Source organism: Dermacentor variabilis, chromosome 3 (genome assembly GCF_050947875.1).
Source record: "Dermacentor variabilis isolate Ectoservices chromosome 3, ASM5094787v1, whole genome shotgun sequence".
Classification (NCBI taxonomy): Eukaryota; Metazoa; Arthropoda; class Arachnida; order Ixodida; family Ixodidae; genus Dermacentor; species Dermacentor variabilis.
In genome coordinates, this window is record NC_134570.1 from 13,155,327 (window position 1) to 13,179,132 (window position 23,806).

General features: G+C 47.5%; 1 protein-coding gene across 5 annotated transcripts in view; it reads left to right on the plus strand.

The window, feature by feature from the left end:
• Positions 1 to 23,806, plus strand: part of LOC142575148 (monocarboxylate transporter 7-like) — an 88,926-nt gene that overhangs the window by 13,885 nt on the left and 51,235 nt on the right. For 3 of the 5 annotated variants that reach the window (XM_075684209.1, XM_075684211.1, XM_075684213.1), the window contains 2 exons: positions 18,205 to 18,497; positions 21,466 to 21,609. In XM_075684209.1, the coding sequence (XP_075540324.1) occupies positions 18,242 to 18,497; positions 21,466 to 21,609 (400 nt within the window). In that variant the 5' untranslated portion in view covers positions 18,205 to 18,241. Of the gene's footprint in view, positions 1 to 15,207; positions 15,292 to 18,204; positions 18,498 to 21,465; positions 21,610 to 23,806 lie in introns of those variants that run through there. The other 2 variants (XM_075684210.1, XM_075684212.1) reach the window with 2 other exon arrangements.

The following is a 23,806-nucleotide window of genomic DNA, read 5'->3' on the forward strand; positions in this document are numbered from 1 at the left end:
AACAATTCTGTAACGCGAGAACTTAAAGAAACCCCTTTTCCAGCACTTCTACAATTCACAGACCGGCCGCGGCGTCCGCCATTTGCGCACGCCGGTTCGTGGGTGTCTCGGGGGCCACGGAACGGCGTGTCCGGTGCAACACCTCCAGCTGGCGCTCGCCCCCGCCACATCGTGGCCCACGCAAGAGGCCGTGTTTCTACCACAAAGCCGTGGATGCCTTATTGCATAGCGTTTCGCGATAAACATTACGGTTACATCAAGGAGCTTTTACAAAAAATTCTGGAGTGGCAACTCCCACAGCTTCTTACCAGCAGAGGTGAAGCCAGCGCTTTCCCGTACTTCATCGTTAAAAGCGTGCTGAACTAGGCGGAGAATAGTGACACTGCAGCTGCTCTTGCTCTGTGATAATAAATTTTGTAGTGATTGAAAAATAAAAGCTTGTTGTTTAGAGCTAAAATATTGCGATTAGCTTAGTCGTCATATCGCAATCTCCCATGACAAGTTGTCAAGACGTTCAATTTTGATCCTAAAAAGAGTGACACAGACAGACACATCATGAATCATCTGCATGGCAAAATTAGCTGTTTCAAAACCGCTGAAAGCGAAAAGAAAACGCTACCCCTACTCCGCCACATCCTAACGTTAATCGATTCCCATGGTGATGGTGGTGGTGAATTGCAGCAACAGGCGGGTTTAGCCTGGCGATCAGGGCCGGCAATTGCTCCACCCGAGCGTTTCTTACAATACCGCTGAAGGGTTTCACCATATGTCCATCAAACCAGTCTCTCTTAAGAATTCGATAAGGAGACGTGAAGTTTCTTTGCGGGCTATAACTGATCCCTCGAATAATAAGGTCGTGCAGGCACGCATGCGGAAGGTCCTTTTTTGCAGATTCTTCAGGAGAGCGTCCCTTTCATCTTGGAATTTTTGGCAGGACCACAAAAAGGGCTCAATGCCTCCTGTCTCGTTGCATGCCGTAATAGTTCGGAGAAATGATTCGCCCCGTCTTAAATAACTCGGCCGGTGTACTAGCAGATCATGTCCTTATTCGATATAGAAGTGAGGCTTTCCCTCGATGAGATCTCTTGGTTACGCAGGGCATATGCGGTGGAAACCAAAGCGACCCAAAGTGGTATGGCGGTGGCCGGCTTCAATCTCGGGGCACCATCTCCACTCCAGAATTATTTCTTTTCAAACCTCCTTGGGTTACATACGCTTCAGTTGCCGTGAAGCGAGACAAGCAGCCAGGGATCTCTGAATGCTGTCCCGTTCCACTCTTAAAGGCAAAGCTTAAGCGTCCTCAAATATTTTTTTTTTTTTAGTTTTCGCGTAACAGAATTACGTTTTCTAGTATATTCACATTACAATCCGTCGCTATCGTGTCTGTAGGTTGTGTGCAAGTTGTACTTTACGATTTTTCTACGTATTTCACCTTAATAAATCCAATTAGTTCCGGAACTTCCTTGCGCCACATGCAAGGCCTGCGTGGTTGGGTATACGTAATGCCCCTAAATAAAATGAAGGTTGCGCCATCTGCTCTCTCCTCCTCCTGCGCCCGCGTTGGCTCCTCCTACACGGTGCTGAACTAGCACGCTCTCCAAAGACGTTCTCCGCGCGCCTCTCTTCAACGTTGAGTAAGCGGCGAGAACACAAAGCGCGAAGCTATATCAGTAGTCGGCACTGTTTGTTGGCATCGCAGATCGCTTTCAAGGTGCGATCGCGTTCGACGCGGATGGATAAGACACTGAAAAGCGATAACGGCTTAAGAGGAAGGTTTAGCTCGGGTGCTCCTATCTAAATACATGTAAAAGGAGAATTCGTTTTTCTCGGCAACCACTGCACCAAATTTACGAGCTTTGTGGTATTTAAAAGAAAAACTTAAAATTTAGTGGCTGTTCGTTTCGAATTTTTGAGTTAGGTCGTCAATTCTTTATTAACAATTGACAAAAATCAAAAATTTTCAAAATACGAAACTATCAAGTTTGCAACTCTAACTCAACAACAAAAATGATAATACAATTCTATGAATTGTAGCTAATAGTGCATCTAAAGCGGACAAAATTGATGTGTTAGACTTAAATATAAAAAAAATTTAATAATAGGGAAATACAACTTTTGCAAAACCCTTATAACCAACGTAACAAACTCACGTCAGTTTTCATGAACCGGTGTTCCCGAATTTTATCAGTGTTGACGTGTCCTCGGGACTCGGAAGTCCTTAAGACAGAAATAGCCCCAATATAGCCATGTAGCTAACTCGGAATTTTCGACGCCAACCCTTATAAAAGGTAGCTCAATTTGGCTATTAATAGCCCAATCTGGCAACCCTGCGAGTACACCGAGGCGCGGAAAAGCAGAAGAAATAGATAAAAGGGCGCGAAAAATACCACGTGACAGCGCTCAACCAATTGGGAGACGCACACGTTCTCTCGTGCCTCGTCGCATGCTCCTCGCAGCAGCGGTGGCGGCGACAAGATAAAAGCATGTCGCTACCTTTTAGTTTTTTCCTAGTTTTACTTCTGGTGCGGCTCTGGCGCGGCGGGTGTTGCGTGAGTAAAGAGGGGCTTTATGCGCGACGACAGGCAACGCCCCCTAGGGGTGTGTTGAGTGGCACGTCAATCCCTCACGCTATGAAGCCTGGGTTATCGCGCGTTCCTTGTGAGCGCGAACTCTCGCCTGCATTCTAATTACGCCTCGGCAATCACCATAAAGAAATGAATGTATTGAAACTGACTGAATAAACTCGAAAGGAAAAACTTTGGCAGTAGACTGCTTCGAAGCTACGACACCGGGCTCGTAAGTCGAGTGTCTTGCCCGCAGGGCTAAACCAGCGCCAGCTAGTTAGCAGGCCTGTGCACTCTGCTTTATGACGTCGTGCTACTTGGACCGAAATTTCTATTGCCAAGCCCGGCGTGACGAAAGCGGTGACGTCAAAATCCCCACAGCTTATTGGGTAGAGTCTCCATTAGATTCTATGGCAATCGGGTAAGGTAGTGCGGCGTCGATGATCGAAATGCACCGGCCTCTCTATAGACGCGTTGTCCGAGCGCTTCAGCGCGCTTGCTTGCCCGCGAGGAGTTCTCGTAACTCGAAGGACCGTTCAGCGACGTTCAATTGGACATTAATGCTTTCGCATTCGCAGCTCATAAGAAGTGCTTAGGTATCCTCGAATTTTATTTATTTATTTACAGCAACTTTGTACAACTGACCAGAACACATCTGAGCCCAAACTGACGGCAATTCAAATAAAAATTTTTTAGAGGATATGACTCCGACGTCAGTTTGCTGTTGTGTGGTCTTCATACGTTTTCTACCTGGCGCCGTGGATGAGCGCAGTGTTCGCCTAGTGCGTTCTCTATAGTGAGCGTCGATTTCAGGGATTGTGTTATACGCGCACCGCGCCTCGTGTGGTTTCTTGCAAAACTGAATCAGAAATATCTGGTCTGCGCCTACGAGTGCACTCCAGTAACCTCGCCCTAAGGACTCGTTGTATGGACTCGTACGTCCAACGCTGGCGCTTGCACATTGTCGAAGGCGCCGAGGCAAACATTCGCGTATACACTATAACAAGATTAACCGAGCCTATATAGCGTGCAATGCCGAGAGTGCTTCCTTTCCTCATACCCTTGCACCACGTACGCGTGAATAGCCGAGTATAGCACTCACAGCGGAATAAATAAATGTCTCCGTCCCATAAGTGCGTAGCCCCTCTCCTCCCTCCTCCTTCTCACAATTGGAAGAAGCAGGCTGACAGAACAAGTACATCTTCGTAGAGATGTAGCGCAACACCACCGAGGCCGACACAGTACTAGTTGATGCGGCCTCCCTTCTGACAAAAAGAACGCAACAAGACCCACGCTCTGATGGCCGCGGCATCACAGTCTCCCGAACGATGGCTCTTCTGAGCTTGGCGAATCCGGCAACGCGGCGCACACAGCCGCCACGGCAGTTCAGAGGTATACGCTGCTGAGAACGAATTCGAGACGGTCTCATAGCGATCGTGGTGTAATGTGAATATTATAAAGAACTTAATGCACCACGAAACACTGCACATGATAAAAACTAATCAGGAGCCCTCCATGGCGGTATCTCTCCCCTCGCATTACGCAGTTCAGCGATGGGACCGCCGTCAATTATTACTTCCCCGGTGTTATAAGCGGGACAAGCTTTCACCATTATGACCTAAACAGGCGGATCACTCAGCATTTAATTACGTTCATTGGGATTTCACTCTCCAATTATTGCGCATGCGTGGAAGAGAACAACGCGCTTCACAGTGGCAGCAGCTCTGTTCTCAGTGGTCGTCCGCCCTTTCAGTTACGCAGTCGCCATGCCCCCCGGATTCTCGCGTTTATCTTTGCTAAAATGCCAAGGCTGCTAATTCCTTACGTTGCTTCCCGTTCTTTCTGTTTTTATGGAGTAACTTGCAATGACCGATTGGATAGCACACAGGCTTTTAAATAACTGTCGTATGCATGAACATAAACACAATTCCACCACCAAAATACTTTTCAGACACAAGAAGAAAAATATCAGTGCCCTTCCACTCTGCGAAGAAGGATGACCAGCGAAGCTTTGTATGTGGGCTGTTAGATACGGGACCGTTTCCTGAGCCTACTTCGAGTTCACCAGACCACATCGAATCGCACCACAGCTAATTAAGGAGCGCAGAAGCACGGATACCACATTCCTGAGGCGCGGCACGTGCAAACAAGTTGGCGGCCCCCACTTCGTGTGCCGCAGGTGGAGCTATTCACTGCTTGACTCTTCCCGAAAGGGAAGCGAGAGCCTGGCGCTCTTCCAGGTAACGTGAGTCCCGAAGCAAGACGGCTGTAATGCACCGCGAAGGCCTGGCAGCGTCGCCCCCACCCGCCTATTGTGAAGGCGCATTGCAAGTCAGCAAGGCAAGACCGCAGGGAGAAGTAAGCCCTCGGACAAATGGGGACCCAGCGGCGACTCTCTTCGCTGGGTATGACACCATCACACGGGCGCCTACCATTGGCCGAAAATGACGACACTTGAGCGGGCTCGCCGATTGGCCGAAAATGGCGTCATCTGAGCGGGCTCGCCCATTGGCCGAACGTGACGTGTCTTCGAGACACCGAAGGGTTTAAAAGACGCAGACCGGGAGCAGCAGGAGAGCATCCTAGAGCATTCCTTGATTCATCTCTTTCGAGCTTCTTGCCACGGGCCGCAGCGTCCGAGTTGCTGCCGGCCCGTAATGACTTTTAAGACTGTTAATATACGCTCACTGTAAATAATGTAAATAAACCTCCCAAGTTTTTCATCTCGACGTCCTCCTCAACTCATACAGGGCCCCTAGTGGCGAACTGCACCTCCGTCGCGGGTCGGCTCGGCATTGCACTATCCTCGGGATCGGCCGACGTATGGGGAGTTTTGTCTCTACACACGAACAAAATCCTGGGGCAACTAGCCCTTAACAACTTCGCTGTAAAAGAAGGCTATGCAGTTTCTCCAATCATTTATTCACGCTCCTTACCAGTACAGTCCTTGACCAGACACCGCCACCAGGCAGCCCTCAGTCTGCGTCAAATAAATTAGTGCAGTAACCAAAAACATTCACTGCGGAGCTGACGGACAAGAAACCGGACAAGAAATGGTTCACTCAGTTTGTGCTAGAAGAACTTGGTTCCACGCCAATCTAAGTCACTCGACTACTCAACAGCGGTGGAGTATAAATTTAACTTTGTCCAAGGTGTTGTCTAAGGCTGTAACCGAACCAATTAGTGTATATTGCAGTAATAACAACGCTATCGTCACTACCATTAGGAAATGATGAAAATAAATACATGTACCGTTGTCTCACCCGTTGTCTATGTGATGTGCTGCAGCTTCGCTGGTCATCCGCGTTCACAGAGTGGAATGGCTCCTCAATTTCTTTCTTTGTTTTTCGGGCAAGTTTTCAAAAACATTCTACCGATGAATCTCATTCAAGATGAAAAATACCGGTGAAGAAATGTGGAGTCAGTAGTTACTGTGTAAAATTAAGCGAGTAGGATCGCCACTATACACCCTGCGTGCAATGCACGAGAGGTTACTGCACACTTCATCTGTAATTGCAACCTCGTTGCACTCCAAAGTAACGTCATAATGACCGCACTAGACGCACTCAGCGATTCAAACGCTATACTCAAAGCGCATGGCAACCAGCACTTCTTGCGCCACCGGTGGGTGCTTGGAACACCGGTGTTCCCAGCGGCCAAGAATTGCAGTACAGGATGAGGGCGATAGCGTTCGCGATGCATGGAGAGCGCATTTGAACCTCCAGCGATCAGCCAGCGCTCACCAGTGGTACAAAAAAAAAAATTGGCTGGGGCTTAGCTAAGGTTAAGCCTGGATATCTCGAAGCGAAAAGGTTTGGTGATGCTTATGGTTTAGCTTATGGTTATGGACAACATGGCCAAAATTAGTACATGACCGGGGTAGTTGGAGAAGTATGGGAGAGGCCTTTGCCCTGCAGTGGGCGTAACCAGGATGATGATGATGATGATTTAGCCTATGGTTATGCTTACAGTTTAGCTTATAATTATGCTTTATGATTTAGCCTGTGGATATGCTTACGGTTTAACTTACGGATATGCTTATTGTTTAAGTTATGGATATGCTTACGGTTTAGCTTATGGTTATGCTTTATGATTTAGGCTATGGTCATGCTTACGGTCTCACTTATGGATATGCTTTGGTTAGCTTATGGTTATGCTATACGTGTGCTTTGTGTAGTTATGGAAATTGCTTATCAATGATATATACCATAAGTTATGCAGGATTATTAAACTTCCTTATTCATCATTGTGGGGCACATTGTCTTGCGATTTCTGTACAGCCATTAACACTGCTCTCTGTATCGGTAGTATCACTCTCCTATCCTTCCATGTTGAATGCGCACGCCTATTCTCTGGCAAGCGGTTATATAGTTGGCCTTCGCGATAAACACGCGCTTGCGGCGAACGTCAAACGATGACGCATAGCGCGCGGCAGTGGCCACCTGCGCCGACTACGAACACGCCTACGGAGCCAATTCCGACATACGCCGGCTCGCGCGAAGCGCGGGGTTGACTAGCGTAGTGAAGCTTTTCGCTTCAAAACTTGGGAGACGCTTCGCCCTTTAAGCGCATGACGTAATAGCATTGCAGGACCCCTGACTGCTTCTCACACTTCCGGCAACTGCAGCTTACGCCGCTAATGTTTACCGAGAAAAGCTTGCGGCGAACGCTATGCACGAAGGCGAGCTTTCTCGCTCTTTTTTTCTTTCCCCCGCACAGCCGGCGCTGCCGCGGGTCTCCGTTTCAGACATCAGGTGCAAGGCTGTGGAGGCTAGAAATATTTTTTTTGCAGTGGCTACGTGCCCACTGAGAAATAGTTTGATGTTATTGATCGCAATTGTGCGAAACTGTTCTATAAAGACTCTCAGTATTGAATGAAAAACATTTTAATACTTCGAAACAAACAAACGGTGGTATACGGTTATCTAATGCGTTGTTCTAGATCAATTTGTTTTTAATTGCGTTTCTTTTCGGGTTTTTTATTGGCAGCCCGCCCTGGCAGCCTCACATGCACGCTCGCGCGAGCATACGCCTTTGGCGTGCAGCGAGGCATGGACGGAACGCGCAGAGTGATACATTTTCGTCACCGAACTTCCTGCGTAGCTTCCACAGCGTTGCACCTAATGTCTGAAACGGAGTATAGACGCGCTGCGCGCGCTGTGTTCGGCGGAGACGTTTCGCTCACGGTCAACTCACGCTCATCGCCGCCGACGCCGTGTTCACTGCGCAACGGGAGCCTTAAAGCTACCGCTTTGAAAGTGCCAGGCGTCGTGCGGTCCCATTATCGTGTGTCGAACGCTGAGTACTGTACCTGGGACTTCGCACCTCGAGTTTCGAGGTACAACACGTACTTGCATTAAAGTCTGCATGTACCGTTTAAGGCTACATGCACACAATTAGGTACGTACGGTTTGAGAAACGGTTCGTGCCGTGGGTACGAGTTCTGTTCAGTGTGCAGCCCGTGTAGTAGATTGCGGCGCTTCTGTCGGACGCGTCTGCAGTGCTCGAATGCCGCAAGTTCGCATTGCGCGAGGCCTTTTCCAGTGAAAACGTGTCCAGATTCGTTCAGTGCTCTTTACTTGCAAATGGTCGCCTAGCAAGGACAGCGTACCTCGGCAACACCATGGAACGCTTTACTTAAACCGATTCCCACAGTGCGTGGGACCCGTATGTATTTCCTTTAAAACGCGATGCGGTTGAAAGTTCGATGCTTTCTTGCTGCTGCCAGATTATCCCTTCAAGTTTCTCCGCGAGCGATCGGCGCCGCCGAGTATTGGCCCCGCGAGTCCCTGACCTCTTGTCGGGAGAAACGCGAGGAATACTGCGGCCAAGCCATGCAGCGTCGTACTTTGCGGGGATATCGCCCGGTGCAGGCATGCATCTCCAAAAGCGACAACAGGCGATGCTAATCACCCTGTGCTGCTTTCAGCTGCCGAAGTTGGGTATTCACGCCCGTCTCGAATGCCTTCAGCCTAGAAGCACGTCTTTTCTTGCCGTTATTGTTTGGCCTGGTGGGGAAGATAAGTTTCGTTCAAGGCAGATTTACCCTGCAAGCGAGGCGCTAAAAACCGGTACCAGGGGACGTTTTCTGCGACGATCACTTCGGCGATACTATCGCCTCCTCGCGACGTAGGGCTCAACAAGCCAATCAGCTCATACGATTTTGCTCAACCGGCCAATCAGCGTGCCTGACGTCGATACTATCGCCGAAAGTGATCGTCGCACAATACATCCCCAGGTTTCTTAACGAACCCTTAAGGCTTTAATAATGTTTCATAATATTCGTCGTGCATTACAGCAGGCAACTCAGCACGATGAATATGAGCACCATACCACAGCATACCTAATGAACGCATAAACGAGAAGAAAATGGATTAACCGAGGGGCCAGATATTTATCAGTCATATCATAAGCCAACACTGACACCAAGGACAACATAGGAGAAATTACTTGTGCTTAATAAATGAAATAAAGAAACGATAAATTAATGGAAATGAAAGTGGATGAAAAAAAAAAACAACTTGCCGCAGGTGGGGAACGATCCCACAACCTTCGCATTTCGCCTGCGGCAGAAAGGATATTCCACATCCGCCGCCAAGGTCTGTGAGTGGTGGCGCTGGCTAACACTCCCAGGGTTCTACTAGGAAAACATAAATACCCGAGAAAGTAGGAGGGGAAAGGGCGCCGCAGTAGCTCAATTGGTAGAGCATCGCACTCGAAGTGCGAAAGTTGTGCGATCGTTCCCCACCTGCGGCAAGTTGTATTTTCATCCACTTTCATTTCCATTAATTTATCGTTTCTTTATTTCATTTATTAAGCACAAGTAATTTCCCCTATGTTGTCCTTGGTGTCAGTGTTCTTATGAGACTAATGAACGCACAGCCACTCCGTGGCATGCTTATCCAACTTTTGGGGCAGTGCGCTTTCTACGGAAGTCATTACGTGCATGCAATACGTTGGTTGTCGTATGGCAGCATGCGAGACGAAGTGGAAACTGCGATTTCTAGGATTTAGCCTGGCAGCGTCCGCTCTGCGATGCGTTGACGCATTCGGTAACACAGCGGCTACAGCGGCGGCGTCCTTGGCGCGGGGCGATGGAGCGGAGCTCCCGCTCGATTCGTTTCTACCGGCCAATCATTGGGCGGCGAACTGCTGCAGATAAGCTAAAGTTTGCTCCCGAGCCTCGGATAAGGTTTCCGCGGCAGAGTAGCCTTTTTTCGGCTTTCGACGCACGCGAAGGACGCCGACGGCGCGTCATTTCGCGCCTGTCGCTTTCTTTTTTATCTCTTCTGGCCAGATGCCCACCAGGAAAAGGCCAATGGACACGCGAAGACCGCCCTCGACGCTTTTCTCGTTTGCCTGCTTTACTGCACGCGCCTCTGCCGCCAACGTTGCGCGAGCTGTTATCGCGCTCGCTGCCGCGAGACGAGAAGGAATAAAGCTGAGAGAAAAAGGAATGAGGACGACTGCTCGCAAGGACGCGGCGTTTTCCCCCTCTCCCTTTTACCGTTACTTGTAGAGACGCGACCCTGGAGAAGCGCGCACCGTTGCGTCCGTTAGTCGGAATGGGCATTGGATGAGGCTCCTCTGACTGCCCGACAAGTGCGTAATGGCCGCGCGAGATGCACACCCGAGTCATTACGCCGATCGGGGTGCCAAATATTGCGGCGGGCACACAGCGCTCGCAGGGCGTGCTTCTCGTGAGCGGTGCTTCACGTGCGCGCAGTGCGAGGGCGTGAGCTGGCTTCGTTCAGGACTTCGCGCACATTAATTCAAGGCAGAGAAAGAAACTGCAAGAACTCGAGCGTTTAGTAAAACATCCGGTGGAACCCATCGCATATGTCAGCGCTAATGCGATTAGCACTGCCACCACAAAGTCGTTTACGATGAAGAGTGGGCGCAGTTGGGTGCCCTATTGATAATGATGATGATTTGTTGGCACGCCCTTTGAAAGCGAGCAGTGACAAATAAGGTTTTAATTTAATCAGGTGTGCTATACATGTTTCTTTCAATCTATCATCTTTGTATAGATCTCCATAATCTTTCTTCTTTTTTTATCACAACTTCTCTACCTACCTTGTATCGCTACCTATGCCTGGAACGGATCCGGTCATATCAATTTCTTCCCTGCTGTTTCTCCACCAACACTCTAAGCTTCTCTTGCTTATCTCGACTGCCGACCGGTTGATGCTTTCGTCCCCTTTAAATCCAAGCGCTTCTGGAAGTGTCTGTCACCTTCGGGTCTTCCTTGGGGAAAACCCTTGGCATTCCACTATGATGTGCTGAGTGGGCTCCGCATTTTTGCTGAAGCATACACATCCCTTATCCTGTTGCGAATATTTACTCCGGTTTGTTTTCGTCCTTAGGCAACAAGCTCGAGCCTCAAATAGCAAGACACTGCCCTTTATGTTGTCACACAGACTTTCTCTTCTAATTTCTTTCTTCTCAATCTCCATGGTCTTGTTTGTTTCCATTCTCTGCATCCAATTCGCTGTCTATGTTTCTCCCACGTTCTTTCTTGTTACAAAACCGTCAAACTTTTAAAGTTGACAGTGGCGGGAGATAAACAAGATGACAAAAGTGCCTGCGATTGATCGTGAGATAGTCTAAATTGCTGTCTACTTATGCAAGGCTGGAGGTTATCGCTTCACCTCAGCAATAGTCACACACCTGCCGAAGAACGTACAGTGAGACCAGGGACATTTATGAGGTGATAGCAATCCCTTCCATGTAAAGGAGAGCGCGGCAAGCATGTGATAGTACTCAGTGGCCCTGTGTAAATATAATTTGCAATCTGTCAACTTCCCTGAGGAATATCATCACTGTACCTGTTTTAAAAAGTGAATCTCTTCCAAGGAACAGCGCAGGATGTAGCGGAGCACGCTCGTTATAAATTCGGGGAAAATATTTCTCTCTGTGAGTTTCTAAGCGAGCGAGCGAGTGACCTCGTCCGTGTAAGAATTGGTTCCCAACTTTCACTGCGTGCTTGACGTCCTGTGCGCGGCCGTTTTGATTCCATTTGTCTAAAATTTGTCAGGCTTTCTTGTCGTTGGTGAACGACGCAGAAGACCCCAAGCTTTATTTTGATTTTTCCGCGCATGTTAAACGCGTCATTCCACCAAGGGATTCGTTTCGTGGTTGCGGAACCGTGCGTTTGCTGCATACAGTTTATCGCTACATCAATTATTCATCATCATCATCATCAGCCTAGTTACGCCCACTGCAGGGCAAAGGCCTCTCCCATACTTCTCCAACTACCCCGGTCATGTACTAATTGTGGCCATGTTGTCCCTGCAAACATCTTAATTTCATCCGCCCACCCAACTTTCTGCCGCCCCCTGCTACGCTTCCCTTCCCTTGGAATCCAGTCCGTAACCCTTAATGACCATCGGTTATCTTCCCTCCTCATTACATGTCCTGCCCATGCCCATTTCTTTTTCTTGATTTCAACTAAGATGTCGTTTACCCGCGTTTGTTGCCTCACCCAATCTGCTCTTTTCTTATCCCTTAACGTTACACCCATCATTCTTCTTTCCATAGCTCGTTGCGTCGTCCTCAATTTCAGCAGAACCCTTTTCGTAAGCCTCCAGGTTTCTGCCCCATATGTGAGTACTGGTAACACACACCTGTTATACACTTTCCTTTTGAGGGATAGTGGCAACCTGCTGTTCATGATTTGAGAATGCCTGCCAAACGCACCCCAGCCCATTCTTATTCTTCTGGTTATTTCAGTCTCATGATCCGGATTCGTGGTCACTACCTGCCCTAAGTAGATGTATTCCCTTACCACTTCCAGTGCTTCGCTACCTATCGTAAACTGCTGTTCTCTTCCGGGACTGTTAAACAATACTTTAGTTTTCTGCAAATTAATTTTCAGACCCACGCTTCTGCTTTGCCTCTCCAGGTCAGTGAGCATGCATTGCAATTGGTCTCCTGAGTTACTAAGCAAGGCAATATCATCAGCGAATCGCAAGTTGCTAAGGTATTCTCCATCAACTTTTATCCCCAATTCTTCCCACTCCAGGCCTCTGAATACCTCCTGTAAACATGCTGTGAATAGCATTGGAGATATCGTATCTCCCTGTCTGACGCCTTTCTTTATAGGGATTTTGTTACTTTCTTTGTGGAGGACTACGGTGGCTGTGGAGCCGCTATAGATATCTTCCAGTATTTTTACATATGGCTCATCTACACCCCGATTCCGTAATGCCTCCATGACTGCTGAGGTTTCGACTGAATCAAACGCTTTCTCGTAATCAATGAAAGCTATATATAAGGGTTGGTTATATTCTGCACATTTCTCTATCACTTGATTGACAGTGTGAATATGGTCTATTGTTGAGTAGCCTTTACGGAATCCTGCCTGGTCCTTTGGTTGACAGAAGTCTAAGGTGTTCCTGATTCTATTTGCGATTACCTTAGTAAATACTTTGTAGGCAACGGACAGTAAGCTGATCGGTCTATAATTTTTCAAGTCTTTGGCGTCCCCTTTCTTATGGATTAGGATTATGTTAGCGTTCTTCCAAGATTCCGGTACGCTCGAGGTTATGAGGCATTGCGTATACAGGGTGGCCAGTTTCTCTAGAACAACCTGACCACCATCCTTCAACAAATCTGCTGTTACCTGATCCTCCCCAGCTGCCTTCCCCCTTTGCATAGCTCCTAAGGCTTTCTTTACTTCTTCTGGCGTTACCTGTGGGATTTCGAATTCCTCTAGGCTATTCTCTCTTCCACTATCGTCGTGGGTACCACTGGTACTGTATAAATCTCTATAGAACTCCTCAGCCACTTGAACTATCTCATCCATATTGGTAACGATATTGCCGGCTTTGTTTCTTAACGCACACGTCTGATTCTTGCCTATTCCTAGTTTCTTCTTCACTGTTTTTAGGCTTCCTCCGTTCCTGAGAGCCTGTTCAATTCTATCCATATTATAGTTTCTGATGTCCGCTGTCTTACGCTTGTTGATTAACTTAGAAAGTTCTGCCAGTTCTATTCTAGCTGTAGGGTTAGAGGCTTTCATACATCGGCGTTTCTTGATCAGATCTTTCGTCTCCTGCGATAGCTTACTGGTTTCCTGTATAACGGCGTTACCACCGACTTCTATTGCGCACTCCTTAATGATGCCCATGAGATTGTCGTGCATTGCTGCAACACTAAGGTCCTCTTCCTGAGTTAAAGCCGAGTACCTGTTCTGTAGCTTGATCCGGAATTCCTCTAGTTTCCCTCTTACCGCTAACTCATTGATTGGCTTCTTGTTCGCGCAAGCAGCTATGCTACGACTATGGTGAATATCATCGCGGCAGTGCACGCGGCTGGGTACCGCCTGGCGGGCAACATGGCGCACGACGCAGTGCAAGCTGCTCAACGCAGCGATGAGCGTTCCTTAGACGTTTACCACGAGGCAACCTCCCATTTCATCAGCGCCTATCCAGAAGCCGACGCAGCGTTGAGTCCGACTGTCGATGGGTCAACAAAAAACCCCTGTACCTGAACCTGACAATCTGAACTAATTGATGAAAAGGGTCAACGTCGAATGCTGCCATGGGAACGGCTGCGACCTCGGATTCCTAGATTGCTGAGCGCTTAGGCCATATGCGGGGCTAAGGCACAACATCGGAGGCGGAGTTGGGCGGAACGGTGCGATATCATGGGCGGGATATTGCGACCGATTCGACGATTGTGATTAGCCGCGATACAGTCATCCGATACGCTGTTCCAGTCATCTAGGGAAGACGACGGGATTAAAAGTGAAGACTTGAGGTGCAGAGTGTTGGCTGACGTGTCCTGATGCGAACTCAGACGTTTAATATGCTCCTACATGGAGTGGGCTTCCGTATCTGGAGCCAGTGTAAATAACGTAAAATAAAACCTTGTTCCTTCATTCCTACTGCCGAGCGTACTCGTTAATGGGTTTGGTGGATTGCTGGACCAAGCGCCACCCCGAGCCGCGACATAGCGTGTGGCAAATCGGGCAGCATGCCTCGTCGCATGCCTCAACTTGCCTTCTCTATCGCAACACATGAACGACGTGCCGCGCGATGTGAACATCAACAGAGGCGACATAATTTGCCTGACGGAGACATGGATGAGATCGGATGACAGGAGAGAGCACGGGATACTCGTTCGCGTGCGCCGCTCAGCGACCCGACAATGTTGCTGCCGGCGTCACCATGTATGCGAAACCAGGACCCGTCCAGCTCGGGGGACTGCTTCGGTGCAGACGCGCGCTGCGCAGTTCGTTGAAACGGGACTCGTGGCGCCGCATCTGTCTCAAGCGGCAGCGTTCGTGTGCAGGAATCTGCCTTCGGATCTACGCTGCCGCACCTGCTAGTCGTGGGAGACTTCGTCCAGGAGGCCACGTTCAGCGCAGCAGCACTAAACTCAGCGACGTAACTCAGGGAGATAGCGACAAGGAATGCTCTCGCATTTACAGGCTATAAGAATTGCTTTGGTGCGCCCATAGTTTTTGTGTGTGTGTGCTGCCGTGACAGCTCCATAGCAGAAGTGGGGAACAGTTGTTCCTGCCATGCGAATACTGTTCGGCCAAAAAGGTTTCAGAGCTCCCCTAACATTCTTACCATGTCTGTCGCATGCTGCTGCGCAGTACTGCCACCGCATCGCCAACCACGGAAGCCAAATACTGAGTGCAGTAACACGGCAACCTTCGGCTTTCGTCTTCGACTTGCTGCCCCTTAGCTGCGACTGTTGTCGAAGGCTCCGTGAGGTAGGTACGGGTGGGCAGGGTAGATTTACAAGCAAAAGACGCCGCTGCAGCCAAAGTGCCGGCTCGTATTCCCCGTGCCGTCGTTTATTTACGTGGTTCCACAAGTTGCAAATATGCGCTATTGCTTTGGGACGCGTTGCGAAGAACTCTGAAGAAAGGCTTTAAATTGAATCAGCATACTGTTAGATACACAGTTTATGGAAAACGAGCTTGCTGGACCGCAATTCTGAGCCTGTTGTTCATTCTGAATTTCAGCTTAGTCAAATGATTGTACACTTGAAGGGCATGTACAACCTAAGAATTTTCAACCAGACTGACACCGTGCCCATGTTGATCAGAACTGTCGTTGCTGCTCTTTTAGATGAAAAAACGCTTGCATTTTTCTGTGCTGCAAGATATGCACATCAATCTTTCTGGGTCCTTTTGTAATCGTCGGAGTGTGATGTGTTGGTCATTACTTTCAAGTTCTAGCATACAGCGTTGCACTTGATACAATTAATACCAAACATAAAAAGGAAGGAGCCAAATATGACCCAGTGGCTAAGGTGTACGGTTATTGCGCCTGGGGGCCGTCGTTCGGACAAGGCAAATATACCTGGTAGCGAAGCTTCCATAGGAACCCATACGTTCAAAACATGGCGGTCCTTGGGCAGTTCATGGGGCTTAGCGCCATCTGTATGTGGTGGGAACATTTCCGGCGGAAGAAAAAATAATGTGACGCCATGTCCGTTAAAAGCAGAAGTTACGTCATTTTGTTTTCGAAGGCGCGAAATTTGTTTTGTTGTCCTTCCTTTGGAGCTATATATTCAAATGCCCCGCCATTCGACTTGACGGGTGTTTCGAGCTTTCAGCGTGGAAAGCGATGCAGGAAGAGGCCAGCCGTAGGGTTGTCGAAATCGCATCCCTGCACAGAACATACTTTCTTTGGAGGCCGAAGAAAGCTTTAGGTGTAGAGTGCTGACCCTATTGTCGGATGCCAAGCCTGTCGGCCAGCGCAGTCTCACGAAAACAACTACAGAATTATCTGGCGGTCGTAACCCACTCCTTTTAACTGAACAGATTAAGAAGCGATGAAGCTACCCGCGTCACCAAATGCAGACAAACTTCGACAAGCAAGAAAGCACAAACTGTGAGGGGGGCGTATTTCAGCAGGTGAACTTTACGAGTGCACCTTTCTGCCCATTTCAATACCTGCCTTGCATTGCGAGTGATAGTGGCGTCAACGCCCCCTGTAGCGATGGGCGCTAAAAAGAAATGCATTTCTTAATAATAATAAAATTAAACTTGTATTTTCTTAACTCGTCACGAATATATAAGAATGACTAGGAATTTTATTTTCGTTGAATGAATCTAACTCTGTCTCGTTTTAATTAAAAAACGCGTTTTTCTTTCCCAATGTTTGTTCCCTCCAAACATAGTCGCGCTTCAATCGCTGCTCCCATAACCCCCCATGCTGATGTCGGTGACAATCTGTACTGAACCGCTTTTCGCCCGAAGCTTCGCGACCTATTTGAATAGACCTTGGTTCGGATCTTACCGTTGGACAATTTCTTTTTTTTTTTGCAGTTACAATGTGCGTCACGATGACGTCACGTGATGTAATCGTGACGTCCTCCCTATACGCCCATATTCTCTCTGGATGTCTATAAGGCGAGAAAATTAACGAGCAATCTGGTGGAATGGTTACGTTTGTGGACCGCAGACGTCTCGACTTCTGCACCCCTTTTGTTACGTTGGCCATACATGTAAATTCAATGCTTCTGCCACCTTTTTTGTCACCGTGGCGCGTACCCTTTCTGGAAGGTTAGCAAAGAGCGGGCACACACCTTGTGACGTATATCAAATGGCTAAATCATTGAAAATCTAGTAAATAAACGGGACGGAAAAAACTTTAATGGAAAAAGGACCTGCGAGGTTGCCAGCCCGGGCTCAGGCCACCCGGGCATTGTGTGCGGTGAGGCATAGCCTTTCCACCGCTGCCCGGGCCCGCTGGATAGCCCATAATTGGTCGTATAGTTCTGAGCTAGTCAGAGCGCTTAGCCATCGCTCCTCGAGAAGGTCCGGTTCTATCTTGTCCTCTACGTATACTGAACTGATCTGTGTGCACTTCCACAAGATGTGTGCCATGTCTGCGCGTTCATGTTTGCAGAGCTTGCAGCTTGCGTCTGGATATTGTGTTGAATTTATTCTGTTTAAGTGTACTGGGTTTTGGAACGTTCTGGTTTGCAATCTTCTAAAAAACTCCTCAATATAATGCGTTATTCCATTAACAGGTCGGTGTGCTTTAGAGACGCCTATGAGCTGACATTATGCGTTCAGGCTTTATGTGAGATTTTTTTATTATTACTTACGTAGACCAGAGGTGCACACGATCACAGGGTATATATTAGCTCGTGTGCTTGTACTTGAGCAGTATCTTGAATTGAGCTAGTTGATCATAACACATATCGTAACCACTTGACCATGCCAGAGACGCGTGCTTGCATTCGTATCAAATATAAGCTTCGTATATATATCCATAAATATTTGCGACGGGACACCGATTACCCGCGCCAAAACAGGGGGGGGGGAGGGGGGGTCATGGGCAATGCAAGCTTCCATATATCCTAGATCACTGTTGTCTGGCATTTGCCCTTGCGAACAATTTGAGCACAAGAACTCTCACGTGAATAAGCGCCTTCATTCCGTGCACGTTGCGCCTCTAGACACATGTGTTCGCGCGTTCAGCACTCTCGAAAGGCCACTGATACACACATGAAATTCGGCACATACTTAGCAATAACAAGTACTAATGATGTAGGCCTCAAAGAAATTCGAAGCAACGCGGCCGTTCGTCGTTGCAGCGTAGTTCCTAGCCGCGAACCTGGAAGGAATATTCCGGCGGCCGTTAATTATGCGACACCTGTTTTGCAGATTGGCACGCCCAGGGTGCCCCCTCCCCCCGACAGCCATGACGACCGGGCTCCTGGAGAAGAAAGGTCCCAGCTCGGCGCCCGGCCAGCAGCAGCAGCCGCCCTCGAATCCTTACCAGGACACCTTCCGCAGCTGGGTAGTGGGCGTGGCGTGTGCCTGGAACTTTTTCTGGCTCACGCTGGTGAACCGCTCTAGTGGTATCCTGTTCGTCGCCATCTTGGATGTGTTCAACGTGAGCCGTCAGGAGGCCGCGTGGTCCTTCAGCCTCATGGACACGATGGCCAGCTTTACTAGTGAGCATCCAGACGTCACACTCAAGATCAAATACTGAAATCACCGCTGTTTCTGCGAACAATAATACAAATTTATGGAAAGGATACCTGAGCAAAAAGTTGATTTAAGGGAGCTTCACTAAGCCCAGGCAACTGTGCTTTATTTATTTATTTATTTATTTATTTATTTATTTATTTATTTATTCATTTAAACTGTCCTTACAGGCATCGTATGAGGCATTGGGTAAGGGGGCCGTTACAGAAGGATTGAAAGAGTATATAGGTCATATAACAAAACATAATAGACATACATTATTAATAGACAGTGGAAAAATGTATACACATCTTATAAAAGGCTTTCTTCTTATGTACGCATTAGAAGAAAGACAAACGTTACAGTTCCTTCGATAAACAATCTAAGAAAAATGCAACCACTCCATTTCAAATACTAAACAATACTAAAAAAATACACGAATAATAGGCCAAAACACGAGCTCATGAACAAGAAAGCACATAACTGGAAACAGGAAGAAAATCATGCACTTTATTGAAGTTAGGCGCTGGAATATGAACTGATGAGCTGGTCGAATTTATCGGGATTAGATTCGGAGACGATGAAATCAGGAAGACCGTTCCACAATCGAATGGCGCGAGGAAGCGCCGACCAATTGAATGCATGGGTGTTCCCGTAGATGTGCGTGAAGCTGAGACGATTATATAATCTGCGAGATGTGCAAGGTGCGACTTGAAGCCGTAAAGAATATTTCGTTACCGTATGAACGTACTTGTGAAATAATGATATGAGCGCAAAATCACGTCGAGTACTTAGTGGCTGAAGTGAAATGTCAAGTTTTATTTGTGAGATGCTGGAATAGTAGGTGTAGTTACGTGAGATAAACCTGGCGGCCCTATTCTGAACTGATTCTAATAAGCTGATTAGGTTGTTATGATGCGGTGACCAGATTGGAGAGGCAAATCTGAGCTGGGGGCGAACAAACTTCTTATAAGCTAGCTTGCGGATGTTGGAGGGCGAATTACGTAGGTTTCGGCGTACGTATCCCAGTGATATTGAAGCATTATTAGCACATATAGTAGTAACGTAAAAATTATAAAATATAAAAATTCGTCCTGGTTCGAATTTTTCTTCAACTGCGAAGCCTTTCTTTCGAGAACACGTATGGGTTTCATTTGTAGCACTTAGCCACGTTTGGGTGGATGTCTCATTTTCCCTTTATTAATTAGTGCTCTCCACCTTGCGGGTTTCCGCAGAACTATTACGTTAAGATGGTAACGAATTCTAAAGTGGTATTGGCGAAAAAGAAATTGCTGTGAAAGTCACGTCATGGTACCTATTATATTGCGGCGTCACGGTACTTGTGACACGAATAATAAGTTTGCATATGCATATACGGGGCAGAAACCTGGAGGCTTACGAAAAGGGTTCTACTCAAATTAAGGACGACACAACGAGCTATGGAAAGAAGAATGATAGGTGTAACGTTAAGGGATAAGAAAAGAGCAGATTGGGTGAGGGAACAAACGCGAGTTAATGACATCTTAGTTGAAATCAAGAAAAAGAAATGGGCATGGGCAGGACATGTAATGAGGAGGGAAGATAACCGATGGTCATTAAGGGTTACGGACTGGATCCCAAGGGAAGGGAAGCGTAGCAGGGGGCGGCAGAAAGTTAGGTGGGCGGATGAGATTAAGAAGTTTGCAGGGACGGCATGGTCACAATTAGTACATGACCGGGGTTGTTGGAGAAGTATGGAGAGGCCTTTGCCCTGCAGTGGGCGTAACCAGGCTTATGATGATGATGATGATGATGATGATGATGATGATGATGATGATATGTTTATTGCGACTATATATGTGACGTTTAGACCTATTTTGATGCACTGTAAACGACGGCGAGAGGGAGATGGTGTACGTTCCCTATTTGAAGATTTGTACTCGTCATGCGAATATGTGATTAAAATTAAATTGTGGAATTTAACATGCCGAAACTGCGCAAGGGGTTACAACAGACGCCGTCGTGGATCGCTCAATTTCGATTAACGCGAATCCAAATCTAAGTACACAAAGTTTTGTTTGTTTTTGTTTGTTTGTTTGTTTGTTTGTTTGTTTGTTTGTTTGTTTGTTTGTTTGTTTGTTTGTTTGTTTGTTTGTTTGTTTGTTTGTTTGTTCTGCCTCATCATGCAACTGTCGTCACATATCGCAAGAATCTTCTCAGCTTTCCTCGAAAAAACATGGACTTTATATCTGGACATTTCCTACCGAGTTGTTTCGTGTTTGCTTCCTAAAGCTGACATCACCAAACGCGACATAATACACGCGTCCTGCGTTGACGGTACGATGGCTTAGAGAGCCCCTCATCAGGCCTCATAGGAAATGTTGGTTACACGCTGGAAGTTCTTTCGTGCCCTCTATGAGGAGCGCTCTACCGCAATAATTTTTTTTTCAAATTTGTTCATAAATAGCCGAGATTGAAATATTTCAAGTGCTGCGAACCCATGATTTCAAAAGGCAAGCGTCACCGCCAACATCCCGGCGTAAGAAGCACATATGTATTCTTGCACCGTGGGCAACGTAGACACTATCTGCACTTGCCCCCGTCTAGCCTCCGCAAACGAAATGCCTTCCCTGCGTTCACTCTCTGCGCTGCTCTTGGTGTCACCACTGTGAGCGTGTGTTCACGCCACACTTGCAGCATAGATGCCGTTGTGACGTACTTGTAATATAGAGAGAGTACTAGAAATATTGCTTGCGCCGCTGCTGTAGATGGCACATGGTTCTGTAGCTTAGAACAACGTTGCAAGAGATGTCGCGTGGTTCGCACGCGTTTGTTGTTTCCGCGTGATGTCAAGCTAAGAAAGCGCAGTGAAAGCGTTGACGCACTGTTAATGTCTGGTTGACACCAACACATTCGGTGTAGGCCAAGTTCTGCCATACGGCTCCCAGTGACATGCTGCCGTTCTGCTCTTCGCAGTCATCGTGTGCAGCGTGGTGTACAAGGTGGTGGACACGCGAGAGCTGTCCATCATCGGATCACTCACGGTGTCCGGCGCCTGCATGCTCTGCTTCCTGGTCTTTCGGGTCCAGGTAATTACAGTCGTTCTGGGAACCATCATAGGTTTGTCACACTTCTTCTTCTTCTTCGTACATGTGTTCGCTTCCGCGTAAGCACGTGCCTGCCTCTCTCGCTCCAGTTTTGCGCGTGACGTGCACATTCGAAGGTCGCTCGGGAAGATCCGGAGCAGATTTGAAAGCTCTTGCAGACCGGAGGCAAGTCACCTCTGTACGCCAGTCCACTAGTGCAGCTTTAAAAATTACTTGGAATATGACGAAAGCTTTCTCCTCAGCTTTCTCTTGTCTATGGCATTGTTCAGCTGCTCTCGTAAGAATGTCGTTTTTCAGAAACCCGCGCCCGCATAGAAGCCCCTTGGAAATGGCAGGACGAGGAAAAGGTTGATGCGGAGGAGAACCACGAACTCAGAGCCGCAGTGACTCGCCGTATTCCGTGTCAGATCGGTCGTGTGGTGGAGCGAAATGGAAAATGCTGCGGGCGAACAATTATTTCGGTTTAACAGGATTCGCCTTCTACCTAGGTTGACTTCCCGTCTTTGATAATAGCATCTTTTGGAAAACCAAGAGTTCTCTTCTGAACTTCAGTTAAATGGGAAGCGAAGGAATGATACCCGAGTGTGCCTGTTCACACAATAGTTTCGAAGATGTGATGAGAACCTTGTGCTATAATTCTCGTAAAAGGAAAGAAACATACATATGTCATTATAAAAATTACGAGTTATCGCATCGCTAAATGGTAGCTTAGCTTCCGATTATTCGCCTGTCACTCAAATGACACACACCCAGCGTGCAAGTACAACACCTCACGATATTATTAATACAGTTCGGTCATTTGGCCAGTATTTAGCGAGAAAACAGAGAACACAGTTGTGCGATTTGTATTCTTGGCATAGTATGTCAGCGCAGAACACCAGCTTCAATATACTCGACGCTTATTGTGGCTACTAAACGGTGCATAAATGAGCACGCTGTAGGTCCTGTCCCTAATAACCGGATCTGCGCAAGAGCGCTATTTCTGCGATAACCGGTTGAGTGATTTGTCGCATTTCTTATTTTGCTACTAATTACATAGTTGCAGAGGTGGCACTTAAGAAAATAACAGCTTCGTGCAGTATAAAAGACAAAACATAAGATAACATTCTCGTGCGCAGTATTACGCGAGGATTAGATTTTTCTTTTTGTACATGGTTTTCTTCTAGTTATTTTTTTCTACACAGACAAAACGTTTACTTTTTAAGCTCCAACGTTCAAAATCTTAACTTCCTTGTTTCCGTATACATGTAATTTAACCACCCGATTCATGGCCAATCCCCCACTAGGGGTATGTGCCACAGCCACTCAGGACAACAACAACAACAAGAACAACGACGACGACGACGACGACGACAACAACAACAACAACAGTGAAGTTTTATGTAGAACGCCATCAGTTTTGCTCGCTTGAAACGCTCTGCAATCACATGTAGATCCAAAAATCCAAAACTTCGGTATTGTATAACAATAGCAATGGCGTAAGCCTGCCGTTGTAAGGACATGAAATGCTACGTTTCTTGGTAAATACTAAATAAAGAAAGTAAATGGTGAAAATCGAGCAAGTAACACTTTCCACCTTTGACCTTTGACGGTCCATGTACCTTTCTAAATGTAGCAAAAACTTAATTCCTGCCAATATATTGCTGAATAACAGGTGCTTCCAAACATATCTAGATGTGAAGGGTAGTCTCCCCCTGCAATGATTGTGTTGGAAAGCTGCAATAGGATTCGTTCTGCAGCACTGCCGTATGCTCTTCCTTTTTTCTGTCTTTCCCATTTGCTAGTGCTGCAACTGAGCAATGCTGAAGACATGTCCACATGAGGAGTTTTTCATCCGTCAGCAGGCGCCACAGCGAAGTTGAGAGGCGGCTCTCCGGTGCTCACTCTACCAATTTTATCATCCCTTTTGTTTAACTACTACGCGTGGTTATTGGGCAATCTGACACCGGCCTGACGCGTGAAAAACTATGCACGGGGCTTTACAGCGAATATGTAAAGCAGTTTAGTGGTGTGGTTTGCTGGACCAGATGGTTAACGTATAGGAGGCTCCAGCAAGTACGGACGCGAGCACAAGTAAAAGGAACGGACAGGAAAACGTGTGTTTGTAAAACGGTGGCGTCACTCGGCGGGGGGAGGGGAAGGGGCCATGCGCGGACCACTGCGGGTGCAGCGCGAGCTATCGGCAGCTGTCACCGTTCGAGGCTTTGTTT